This window comes from Eptesicus fuscus, chromosome 6 (assembly GCF_027574615.1).
Source record: "Eptesicus fuscus isolate TK198812 chromosome 6, DD_ASM_mEF_20220401, whole genome shotgun sequence".
Classification (NCBI taxonomy): domain Eukaryota; kingdom Metazoa; phylum Chordata; class Mammalia; order Chiroptera; family Vespertilionidae; genus Eptesicus; species Eptesicus fuscus.
The window spans coordinates 106551324-106562483 of record NC_072478.1 but is presented as its reverse complement, the minus strand read 5'-3'; the positions used below and the strand labels follow the sequence as shown (position 1 = coordinate 106562483).

At 63.6% G+C, this 11160-nt stretch overlaps 1 protein-coding gene and 2 long non-coding RNA genes across 5 annotated transcripts in view; 2 read left to right on the top strand and 1 right to left on the bottom strand.

The window, feature by feature from the left end:
• The window catches only part of LOC129149529 (uncharacterized), an 8508-nt gene extending 7275 nt beyond the window's left edge, over positions 1–1233 (top strand). The window contains exons 2-3 of one of the 2 annotated variants that reach the window (XR_008556459.1): positions 802–891; positions 1049–1233. This is a non-coding gene — a long non-coding RNA (uncharacterized LOC129149529). Of the gene's footprint in view, positions 1–801; positions 892–1045 lie in introns of both variants that reach the window. The other variant, XR_008556460.1, reaches the window with a different exon arrangement.
• A 2416-nt stretch (positions 1234–3649) lies between these two features.
• Positions 3650–7177, bottom strand: LOC129149528 (uncharacterized). The gene is made up of 2 exons (XR_008556458.1): positions 7119–7177; positions 3650–6343 (listed from the first exon to the last, which is right to left on the bottom strand). It is a non-coding gene; the product is annotated as an uncharacterized LOC129149528 (long non-coding RNA).
• FOXK1 (forkhead box K1) overlaps positions 6655–11160 on the top strand; it is a 42335-nt gene continuing 37829 nt past the window's right edge. The window contains exon 1 of one of the 2 annotated variants that reach the window (XM_054718244.1): positions 6655–7223. In XM_054718244.1, the coding sequence (XP_054574219.1) occupies positions 6691–7223 (533 nt within the window). In that variant the 5' untranslated portion in view covers positions 6655–6690. Of the gene's footprint in view, positions 7224–7954; positions 8243–11160 lie in introns of those variants that run through there. The other variant, XM_054718245.1, reaches the window with a different exon arrangement.

Sequence of the window (11160 nt, the reverse complement as noted above, 5' to 3'; positions counted from 1 at the left end):
TTTCCATAAAGGGCAAGCGGCTAGCTGGGGAGATTAGTGCGTCGGCATGCCAGCTTCCCGGGTTTGAAATCCTGCCCAGCAGGCCAGTGGCAGTCAGGGCAGCACCAAAGGGCAGGACCCCGGCAGCCTCCGGTGTCCACGCTGCCCCCCCCCCATTCACTCGGCCCCGCTGGGCCTGGGAGGCGCCGAGCCTACAGAGGACACTTCCAACAGGTGCTGTTTGTCCGCCTTCCGTGGGGCCGGGGGTGGCCGCTTCGTAACTGCCCACCATGTGCGAGCGGAGGTCGCAAGGCTCAGGGTGACCGACCCTCCCCGTTCGCCTGGACTTCCTGGGGCTTAGCCATGACGTCCTGCGTCCCGGGAGGCTCCTTCGTCCCCAACAAACTGGGACGCCTGGCACGCTGGGAGAGGGCCCCCCCCCCCCCCGGGACGGGACACACGCGGCCGGCCAGCGGCATTTGCCCTCGCTGCCCCTCTGGCTGTTGGGCTGTGGGCTCAGTTTGAGAGGTGCCCATGAGCAAGCACGGAGACAAGAGCCACCAGCGTGTTTTTAAAAATATACATTTTTTATTGATTTCAGAGAGGAAGGGAGAGAAACAGAAACATCAACGATGAGAGAGAACCATGGATCGGCTGCCTCCTGCACGCCCCACACTGGGGATCGAGCCTGTAACCCGGGCCTGTGCCCCAACCTGGGAATCCAACTGTGACCTCCTGGTTCAGAGGTCAACGCTCAACCACGGAGCCACATGGGTCGGGCTGGAGCTACTTTCCTAACTTAGGTTTTGGTTCTAAGTTTAGGTTGAACCTTCCGACCGCCGTGACCTTTGACCGCGTTTGACCATCTGTGAGTGGCAGTGGGCGGAGCCGACGCAACACCAAGGATCGGAGGTGAGGCCTTGCTCACACCAAGCCCTTCACGCCCACACGGCACGGGGTGCTGGGTAAACGGGGACTCGCATAGATGGTGACACAGCAAACTGGGAAGAGGAGCGGGGCCTGGGCGGGGATCTGCCCCGGGCGGGTCTGGCTAATGTTTCACCAGCAGCTTCCGTGAGCTCAGACCAGACACTGAGCGGCTGAGTCCATCGCAGCCGCCGAACCAGGAGAGCGAGTCTCTAACCACCTTCAAAAAACCCGAAAGTCACAAAAGCCAGGCCTTAGGATTGTGAGCCACCAAGACACATCCTGCTGCTTGACCGTAGGCGGCAGGATCTTCCTGCCCCGGGGGGGGGGGGGGGTGCTCCGTCCTCCCTGTCCATGTGTCTGGAAGCGGCCAGGCCTCGTGCGCCCTGCTTTCGGGGGAGCCGGGGCTGCAGGCCTGAAAGTACCCGTTTTCAGTGAGGGGGTTACCCCAGGGCCTCCGAGAGGGAAGGGGTGGCCCAGGCAGCCCCCACGTGCCTCTCCTCCGTGGCTTCCCGTTCCTGCCCCTTTCTCATGCACAGAACGAGACAGCACCGGGTCCTGTGTGTCTGGCGCCTCTGGCCACGCACAGGGGTTGGGCTCATCTGTACTGTGTCTGTCAGCAGCCCATCCCCTGGCATTGCTGAGAGTGCTGGCCCGGCCGGTGTGGCTCAGTGATTGAGCGTCAACCTAAGAACCAGGAGGTCACGGTTCGATTCCCCGTCAGAACACATGCCCCAGTCTCGGGCTCCATCCCCCGTAGAGAGCGTGCAGGAGGCAGCCGATCCATGATTCTCTCTCATCATGGATGTTTCTATCTCTCCTCTCCCTTCCTCTTTGAAATCAATAAAAACATATTTAAACAAAATAAAATGTATATATTAAAAATAAAAGAGAGCTTGACTGTGTGACTGTAACTCAGCTTTTTAAAATCAGTCCCACTAACCGACAGACACTCGGATTGCTTCCCGCCCGGGTTTTATGAATGAGTCTGCTGTCGACACACACAGACGTGTCTTTGACGTGTTTTCGTGTCTCGAGTAGATTCCTAGGGGTGCGATTGCTGGATCACACACCCGGGACGTCAAACTCTAAGAAATTCCTAGACTGTTTTCCCCGGCGAGGACCGACTAGATGGCACGAGGGACCTCGGGGGTGATGGGTATTCCCAATTATTCTACGTTAGTAATGGTTCTACCGCTGGGCTGTGGTGACCGCTGAGCAGCTGTATACACTACGAAGCTGCACACTAGCATCGTGTGAATGTCAGCGTATGTAAGTTGTCCCTCAGTGGAGCTGTTAAGAAGGACTATCTAAACACTGGCCAGAAGTCTGACACGCTAGGGCCTTGTTCGGGGTCTCTCACAGGGCTGACACCGTGGCCACGTTCTTGTCAAAGGGCTTTTCTCCTTAGATGCACCCTGCGGGGTAGGAGATGAGGGGGGCCTGGGATGTGCTTCACGGGGGGACCTGGCGGCTTCCAGGTGGCATGACCTTGACCACACACGGGCCGTCGCTCCAGCAGGCTGATGGGAGCACGGAGGCTGCCTTGTTTCGTGCATGTCTCCACGCTCCCCGTGATGTGAGAAGGCTGGACTGCGGTCCCCGCTGGTGCCTGCGGGGATCCGGCTGGACCGAGGCGGCCTCTGCTCTCCTGCCTGCCCAGCTCCCTCCCCGCCCTCGGCCGCCACGGCCAGGCCTCTGCAGCAGCTTCCTGGCCGCAAACCCTGGGCCGCGGGCCTGGGCAGAGCCCTGCTGAGCCCATCGCTGCTCTCTCCTGGGGACCCAGCCTCGTGGAGAGTGGTGAACGGAGGGGAAGCTGGAGCTGATTATTCCGGGGGGGGGGGGGGGCACCCCGAGCCACTGCCCTGGGTTTCCGGCGGGATCCGGGCAGCTCTCTGAAACCTGAGCCTCATGCCAGCACGTCCCCGCGTGAGGGGCCAGCGGCGGCTACGGAGGCAGCGCAGCTCCCCGGCCAGGCGACCTTGGCCGTGACACCTACCCAAGGCCAAGTGCCGGCTGGAAGGGGGGGTGCACAGCAGAGCCGCCCCGAGAGGGGAAAGCTCGGGGCCAGGACAGCCATCGGCTCAGGCACTCGTGGGCGGGGCTGGAGGCCTTGAGGACCAGTCTGGGGGTGAGGGCCCGGGAAGCCCTCTAGGGCCTGACACGTCTGTGTTTCACCCCCAGAAGCCCCCCCAGGTATTCAGGGTAAAGACCAGAGAAGGAGCAGCTTCCTGCCACCGTCCAGCACGCCTGCCCCGGAGCCGCCGGCTGAGCAGCCTGGGGGGCCCTCTGTGGGGGGGGAGGTGCTCTGTGGGGGGGACCCTTTGTGGGGGGGGGCCCTCGGCTGAGTCCTGCGTCCCTTACCCCACGGCTGTCCTTACAAAACCGCCTCTAGAGGGGACGTGAGCGAGCTTCTCCGTGTCCAGGGCCCACTGAGTCTCTGCTAAGCCCCTCAGCCCCCAGCCGGCTCTGCAGCAGAGGACACGGCCCGCGAGGCCCCGTCCCCGCCAGGGTCACCCCGCCGGGCCCCTTCCACTGCACCTCATTCTGTTTTGACGGGCCCTCGGGGCTCAGAGAACCTTCCAGAAGACACAGCCCCGCCAACATCTTGTCGTGACTGCACAAGAGACCCGGAGCCAGAAGCACCAGCTGTCACCCTGAGGCGCGTCTCACTGCAGCCGGCCGCCCGGAGCCGCTCCGTTTGGAGCCATTTGTCACCAGCAACAGAGGAGTAACACACCCATCTTTTTAAAAAAATAATATTTTTTTAATGTTTTTATTGATTTCAAAGAGGAAGGGAAGGGGAGAGAAACATCCATGAGAGAGAGCATGGATTGGCTGCCTCCTGCACGTCCCACACTGGGGATGGAGCCTGCAACCGGGCCTGTGCCCTGACCGGGAATCGACCCCTGACCTCCTGGGTCATAGGTCCACACTCAACCGCTGAGCCCCGCGGCGGGGAGCCTGCCTTGTGGGTGTATCACTGCCGGGGCAGCCCCACCACTCCACGCCCGGTGGCGACAGGTGTCCGTGGCGGCGAAGACTCCCCTGGCCGTGACACCTGGCCGAGCAGCGCGGAGCTCTGATGGCAGAGGCCGAGGCTGCGGCCGAAGAACAAGCCGCCTGTCGGGGCCGGGGCCCGGGGCCCACCCTCCCGGTGCCGGGGGCTCACAGGGCCGGGCAGTGCTTCCGCAGGATCAGCCTGCCCGCCTGTCCTTGGCAGCGGTGACATGCAGGCCTCTCGGGAATGGCCCCAGGTCCCGTCCCTGTGCCGTGTGGAACCCTGGGGACCCAGCAGGAAGGGGCCACAGGAAGGACCCGAGGAGGCGGCGGCAGCAGCAGGAAGTGACACTGTGACCGGAAAAGGAAGCTCGTTGGTCCAATACAGGGTGTCCCCAAAATGTGCACACCCCGTGACAGCTGGAGGCTCAGTTGTGAAAATGAGGTCGACTTGAACAGACCCCGCCAGTACAGTTACTCAACGTGTGTGCGTACATTTTGGGGGACACCCTGAATTTTTGAACTGTAGGCCCTCAAGGTGCTCTGTGCGTGGACGCCCGTGTGTGTGTGGGCCAGAGGCTCTCAGATATGGGGCTCCCCTCCTGGGCCCCCACACGCAGGCAGGGCCGAGCTGGGGTTTCCAGGAGGATCCTGTCCACAGGCTCTCCCGCCGCCTTGCACGTCCCCCCGGGAATGCGAGTCCAGGCGAGGCTCTGGGGCTCACGGCAGGGCTGACCCGGACTGCGCTTCCTGGTGGCCCTGGCTGCCTGGCGTGATTCCCCGACTCGGGCAGATGAGGGAGGAGGGGCAGAGGTGGCCGCCAGCCCCCCTCGGGCAGCGCCACCACGACGGGGTGTCCCCCTCTGCCCCGGCCAGTGCGGGAGCCACTAGCCACACGGGCTGCAGACCCCGCCCCGAAAGGTGTCTAGCTTTGTTCCCTGTTACCTAGAGAATTAATGTAGCTCGTGGCTTCCCGGTCGTGCCGCACGGTTCTTAATACTTGTTTTGGGTCTATAAGCACAAGCTAGAGTTTTTTTAAACAACTTTTAAATTAAGGCTGATTTACAGAGAGCAAAAGCCACTGCTTTTAGTGAACACGTCTGCTGCTCCTGACAGATACGGAGAGTCCTCCTGGCGCCACCACGGTCACCCTCCAAAGACACTTCCCACGTGTCACGTGGCCAGCCTCTCCCCAGACCTCCCGCCCTGGCAAACCACCCATCTGTTTCCGTCTCCGTAGTTCTGCTTTCTCTAGGACGCCCCACAAGTGAGAGCACGTGGGGTGCCCCGTGATGCGGAGGGGGGGGTATCCGCTCCTTTTCCCGGCTGCGTAGTGTTCCTCCCTGTGGCGGGGCCGAGGCCGCTGTGACGGTCAGCTTGTCCCCAGGAGTTGGTGATACATTAATTAACCCACTGCTCGCATCGGTGTACAGGTCGGTGTTGGCACGCTTTTCACGTCCCTTGGGAACACACCTAGGGACAGGACCGCGGTCACAGGGTAAGTTAGTGGATAAGAAACGGCTCAAGTGTTTCCCAGATGGTGGGACCCGGAGCCTTCCGGCACCAGGGGAGGGGCACTCGGCGCGTCCAATCCGCCCCCTAACCACTAATGGCGCTGAGATGCCTTTCACGTGCTTGTCCGTCACGCGTGTGTCTTTGGTGAAGGACTGCTCGCATGCTTTGGCTTTTTTGAATGGACGGTTCCTCCAGACGGCTCGCCGCTTCTTTTCAATGGGCCCTCACGGGCCTCTCCCAGGACAGCCCAGCGCCGGGCGCCTTGGAGGTAATTCAGTCCCTGTCGTTTCTGCACCAGCTTCAGAGGCTCCGTCAGGGTAGGAGCCCGTGCGGGAGGCTCTCCTTGCCAGCTTTTCCTTTTCCTGTTCGACGCGCCTGGGAGGCGGCGCGGGCATGCCCTCGGCCTGCAGAGCGGGAGAATTCAGCTTCTCGGGTCTTCGTTCCTCACTGGCCTGTCACGGCCCCTTCCCTGGCCCCCTCTGTTGGAGCCGTCGCTGTCGCCCACGATGGCTGCTTAGGAGACAGGACTTGCCGACGGCCCGTGGGTGTCCACGCGGGGCGAGGCCGGAGCCAGCCCGTGCGCACCGTGCGCTCCGCGGGACAAGAACCCTGAGGCCTGTCATTTGGGCAGAAGGCTCTCCATTTATTTCTAAGTGAGGCCTGGGGGCCGGGACGCACAGGACTGACGGGTCAGGAGGGCAGGCGCCGGCCTCACCGCCCTGGCTCGGGCACTGCCCCCGGGGACTCGATGGAGCCGGGGTTGAGTGAAGGGATGGCTCCAAGAGGAACACAGGGCACGGGGTGGCAGCACCTTCAGGCCAACTCCATGTCACAGCAGGGACACCTCCGTTTGGGTGCTTTGTACCTTCCTACGGGAGGGCGGCAGGATGGAGGTTCAGGCCCAGGAAACTGCTGAGGTCATCTGTTCCAGGACCCAAACTTTCCCGTTAGAGGTTCGGGGGCGGCGGGTTCCCCTCCCCCGTCCCCGAGGACGAGGACAGGGCGGCCTACAGCGGGGGCCGGGGCCGGGGGGGCAGCCCTGGGGCCGGCGCAGCGACCCGGTGCACACAGCGCCCCTCCCGGCCCCCGCGAGCCCCCGCGAGCCCCTGCGAGTCCCCGCGAGCCCTGGCGGACGGGCGGGGCGCGCGGCCCGTCGCTCCGCTCCGCTGCGGCGCGATCCAGCCCGGGATTCCGCGCCCGCCGCCGCCCCGCGGAGCCCCGCCCCCCGCCGCCGCGCCGCCGCCGGAGGCCGCTCGGAGCTGCGCGAACATGGCCGAAGTCGGCGAGGACAGCGGGGCCCGCGCCCTGCTGGCGCTGCGCTCGGCGCCCTGCAGCCCCGTGCGGTGCGCCGCCGCCGCCGCCGCCTTCCCGGCCGCCGCGGCCCCCGCCGCCCCCGGGCCGGCCGCCCCGTCGCCGCCGCCGCCCGCCCAGCCCCCGCCGCCGCCTCCGCCGGGCGCGATCGCGGGGGGCGCGGGGAGCGCGGGGGACGCGGGCGCGCCGGGCGAGGCCCTGGTGGCCGCGGCGGCCGACTCGGTGCGCCGGAGCCCGGGGCCCGTGCTGGCGCGCCTCGAGGGCCGCGAGTTCGAGTTCCTCATGCGGCAGCCCAGCGTCACCATCGGCCGCAACTCGTCGCAGGGCTCGGTGGACGTGAGCATGGGCCTGTCGAGCTTCATCTCGCGGCGCCACCTGCAGCTCACCTTCCAGGAGCCGCACTTCTACCTGCGCTGCCTCGGCAAGAACGGCGTCTTCGTGGACGGGGCCTTCCAGCGGCGCGGCGCGCCCGCCCTGCAGCTGCCCAAGCAGTGAGTGCGCGACCCCGGCCCGACCCCGCGGGCCCCGCCTGGCAACGCCCTCACCCCGCCCAGTCTGGGCCCCGGGTCACCCCGATCCCGGCCCGGCCCCTGCCCAGCCTGGACACGGGGTCACTCCTGACCCCACCCGGCCTGGCCCCGAGGGTCACTCCGCCTGTCGTGGATCCTGGCGGTCGCCCCTGTTCCCGCCCCGGTCGGGACGCCGGGGTCACCCCCGCTGGCGTCGGGTGCTGTCGTGGAGGAGGTGCGGGTCCTCCCCTCCCCAAGGCCCGGGCCCCCCGCCGGAGGGACTCGGTCAGAACCGGCAGCGACTTGGGCGGGGCGGGGCCGCCCCATCCGAGGGAGGACCGGGGGTGCCGCTGGGTGTTCGTGGAGATGCGGCTCCGGACGCTCCCGGGACGGGCAGGGGTGCCCGGCGCACAGGAGGGGCCCGGCGGGAAGGGAAACCGCGGGGCGCGGACGCGCGAGCTTTAGCGACATCCCGGTATTCCTTCCGCTCTCCGCTCACTTTCCCCGCTTCCGGTTCCCACGCACGCGTGTCTGCCCCAGAGAGCCTCGCTCTGATGGGAGAAAGCCCGTGTAACTAACGCCCGTTTCCTCCTCGGCACTTTCCTTTCTGGGCGTAGTCAGGGCCCGCTCCTCGCGGAGTGGGTTCCTCCTGAGCTTCATCCCCGGGCCTGACTGGGCTCCTCTTCACGGCCCGCGATCGGGGCTTTTGGCTGGTAATTTCCAGGCCCGAGCCGCTCCGCACACGTCTGCTTCCCAGGGGCTGGGCCTGTTTGGTTGTAAATACGCTGTTGAATAATCGGCAAGTGGCAACATCAACAATGACTCACTGCATTTTGCAAACATGAAAGGCATGCGTTTGGGAAAGTCAGGGCTCGGTGAATGCTGGCCTTGTTCGCCGGGGCTGGTAATCACGCCGCCCCTATCTCTCCGGGAACCTGCACGCCTGCTCGTCCCGGGCCATTAGCTGCATTTCGGGGCAGCCACGCCTGTGGGAACGCCAGGTAAACAGCCCTCCGCCCTTCCCTGCGGCTCCCGGAGGCCTGCTGCGGCTCCTGCGCTCTCTGTGACTCTGTGAGGCCGGCCCAGCGGTCCTGTTTCCAGGTTCCCGGCCTGGCTGTGGGGCAGGGCCTCGCACCGGGGTTTCGGGGTTTCGCTAGCTCAGGGGAGGACATGGTAGCCAGGGAGGCAGTAGCTGAGCAGGCCGGACCACGTCTGTGTCTGAGGTGGGCTTGGTGTTCACCTTGCTCTGCAGGCTACACCCCAGGAGCCGGGCTTCTCCGCAGGCGCATCCCAGGGCCCCGGGGTCGCTGGGCCCACATTCCCGGCCTGTGGCCGGCTGCGTGCCCCGCCCAGCCTGTCTGGCTGCTGGCCTGCGATCCTGCCGGCAGGATGGGAAACGGACCGGAGCAGGAGTGTGGGGAAGGAGGCACGAAGGGATGCCTGTGTGTGCTCCTGGGAAGGGCTGTTTGCTTCTGAAAGCGTCCGCAGTCTGAGCAGTCTCTCCTCTTCCAGAAACTCGGCCCAAGTGCTCGCTGGTACCCTCTGGGCTGTCAGAAGCTCCCTTCCCAGTGAAGTCCAGCCTTGGCGTGGAGGGCGATCAGGGCGTTTTCGTGACTTGAGAGCAGGGAAGCCGATGTGCACATTTTTCTCTGAACGGGAAGCTCATGACTGACTTCCACGCAGGGGCCTCAGGCGCCGGTGCACAGCTTTGCGTGAATGTCTGACGTCGTGCCTGTCTTCACCGCAGGTTGGGATCCTGACTGTTTGGGAATTGCGTTCACTGCTCGTGGGCTGAGTGGGCTGCATGAGACTTGGGCTCTTTTGTTTGCATTGCCGCCCGCTCACCCCCCCACACACACACCCACCGCCCCCCACACACCGCCCCCCACTCATACCGCCCCCCACACACCACCCCCCACATACGCCCCGGCTGCAGCAACTGCTGTGTTCAGGCCAAACTCGGTTTGTCTTTGCCCCCTCATCTGTGTTCCCGCCCTGTTATTTGGAAGCAAATCACAAATGTGTCGCCCTGCCTTAAAGACGTCAGTAAAAGATAAAGATTCTTCTCTTAGCACCTAACCACAGGGCCGCTATCGCACCTCAACAGCCAAGGATTTCTTCCTGTCGCCAGACGCCCAGGCAGGGTTTGGATTCCCCGTCCTGCCGCGGGAATGTTCCTAAGTGTGTGGTTGAATCTGGAAGCGTCGGGTGCGCACTCGGATTGGCTGGTGCCGGGATCCGTTCGCTCCGTCTCGCCTCTTTCCTTTTCGCTGCGGGCCGAGGTCCGGCCTGGCCGCCTTGCAGATTGGGCTGGTGGTCCCTGTCACTCCTGTGAATCGGCGGTCGGACCTGGAGGCGGAGCAGACCGGCATTTGACGTTTGGGGCCAGACTTGCCTCAGAGGCCGTGGGTGGTGGCGTGTCTGTCAGGAAGCCATTGCCGAGGTCGGCCACGTATTGTCACCTGCGCGGCGTAGCTCCTCGTGCCTCCGCTCTGCTGAGCTGGCACTGCCCCCTCTGGAAGCCTGCGGTGACTGACACGCTGCGGATCACGGCCTCTGCACACGGACCGTGATGAGCAGGCATTAATTGTAACCACCAAAGCATGTTACTACGTACGTGTTACTACGTAGATGAAAACATACAGAACATAGTTCCTCCTTGCTATTCCAACGGGTCATTTGGAGAAGATCAAGTTAGTCACTGGCCTTTACACCAGTAGTTACAGAGCGAAATTAACTGGAAAGTGCCCTGGACTGAGTGAAGGCGGCGGGGTTAGCCCAGCGCCCGGCATCCCGGGGGACAGGAAGTGTGTTCCTTCCCCCTCCCCTGTCACGTGGCCGCCCCCAGGCCTTCCTCACACGTGTAGACATGGGTCACATCCCTGGGCGGTGCTGGTCCAGGACGGGGCCTGTGTGCCGAGTTGGGTTTGCGCTTGGGACAAGAGAGGGTGTCAGATCTGGCTGTTTCCATGTGGAGAAAGAGCTGTGATGAGGGAGGATGGTCTGCCATGACGTGTTGTGATGTGTACAGACGTGTTGTGACATCTGGAGCAGGGAGGGCCACAGAAACCACAAGGTAGATGGGCTCTCAGGTGTGGCCCGTTATGACCGGAGAGGAAGAGATTGAGCCAGAAGAGCCTTCTCTGAAGGAAGACATGTTCGGGGGGGGGGGGGGGGGTGTTCGGGTGGGTGGCATGTTTGGGGGATGGCATGTTCGGGTGGGTGGCATGTTCGGGGGGTGCCATGTTCCAGGGGGTGGCATGTTCAGACAGGTGGTGGTTGGGTAGAGGAGATGGTGTGAGGCTGCAGAACGGAGAGGCTGGTGCTGTGTCCGGACAGCTGGGTCGAGACATGAGATGGCCTTGGCCCGTGGCTCAGCGGGTTGGAGCATCATCCCAGTGCGATCCCCCTTTGGGGCCTGTATGGGAGGCAACCGGCTGATGTCTCTCTCTCTCTCTCTCTCTCTTTCTCTCTCTCTCTCTCTCTCTCTCGTCAATAAAAATGTATTCTCAGATGAGGGTTTTTTTTTAATCCTCACCCGAGGATATTTTTCCATTGATTTTTAGAGAGAGTGGAGGAGAAAGGGAAAGACAGAGAGAAACATTGACGTGACAGAGACACATCAACTGGTTGCCTCCTGCATGAGCCCCGGCCAGGGCCCGGGCAGGGGAGGAGCCTGCAACCGAGGTACGTGCCCTTGACCAGAATCGAACCCGGGACCCTTCGGTCCGCAGGCCTGCGCTCTATCCACTGAGCCAAATGGGCCAGGGCGATGTTTTAAAACATACAGAAATGTGGCCCTCTCTCTGAATAACTGCTTTTTTCTGGCTTTCCTGCCGGTTAGCGGTTACTTGTATGTAAACATTTGCTCAGAGTCAGGCTGCCGTCTCGTTCAGACTCACCCTGGGGCAGCCGTCGC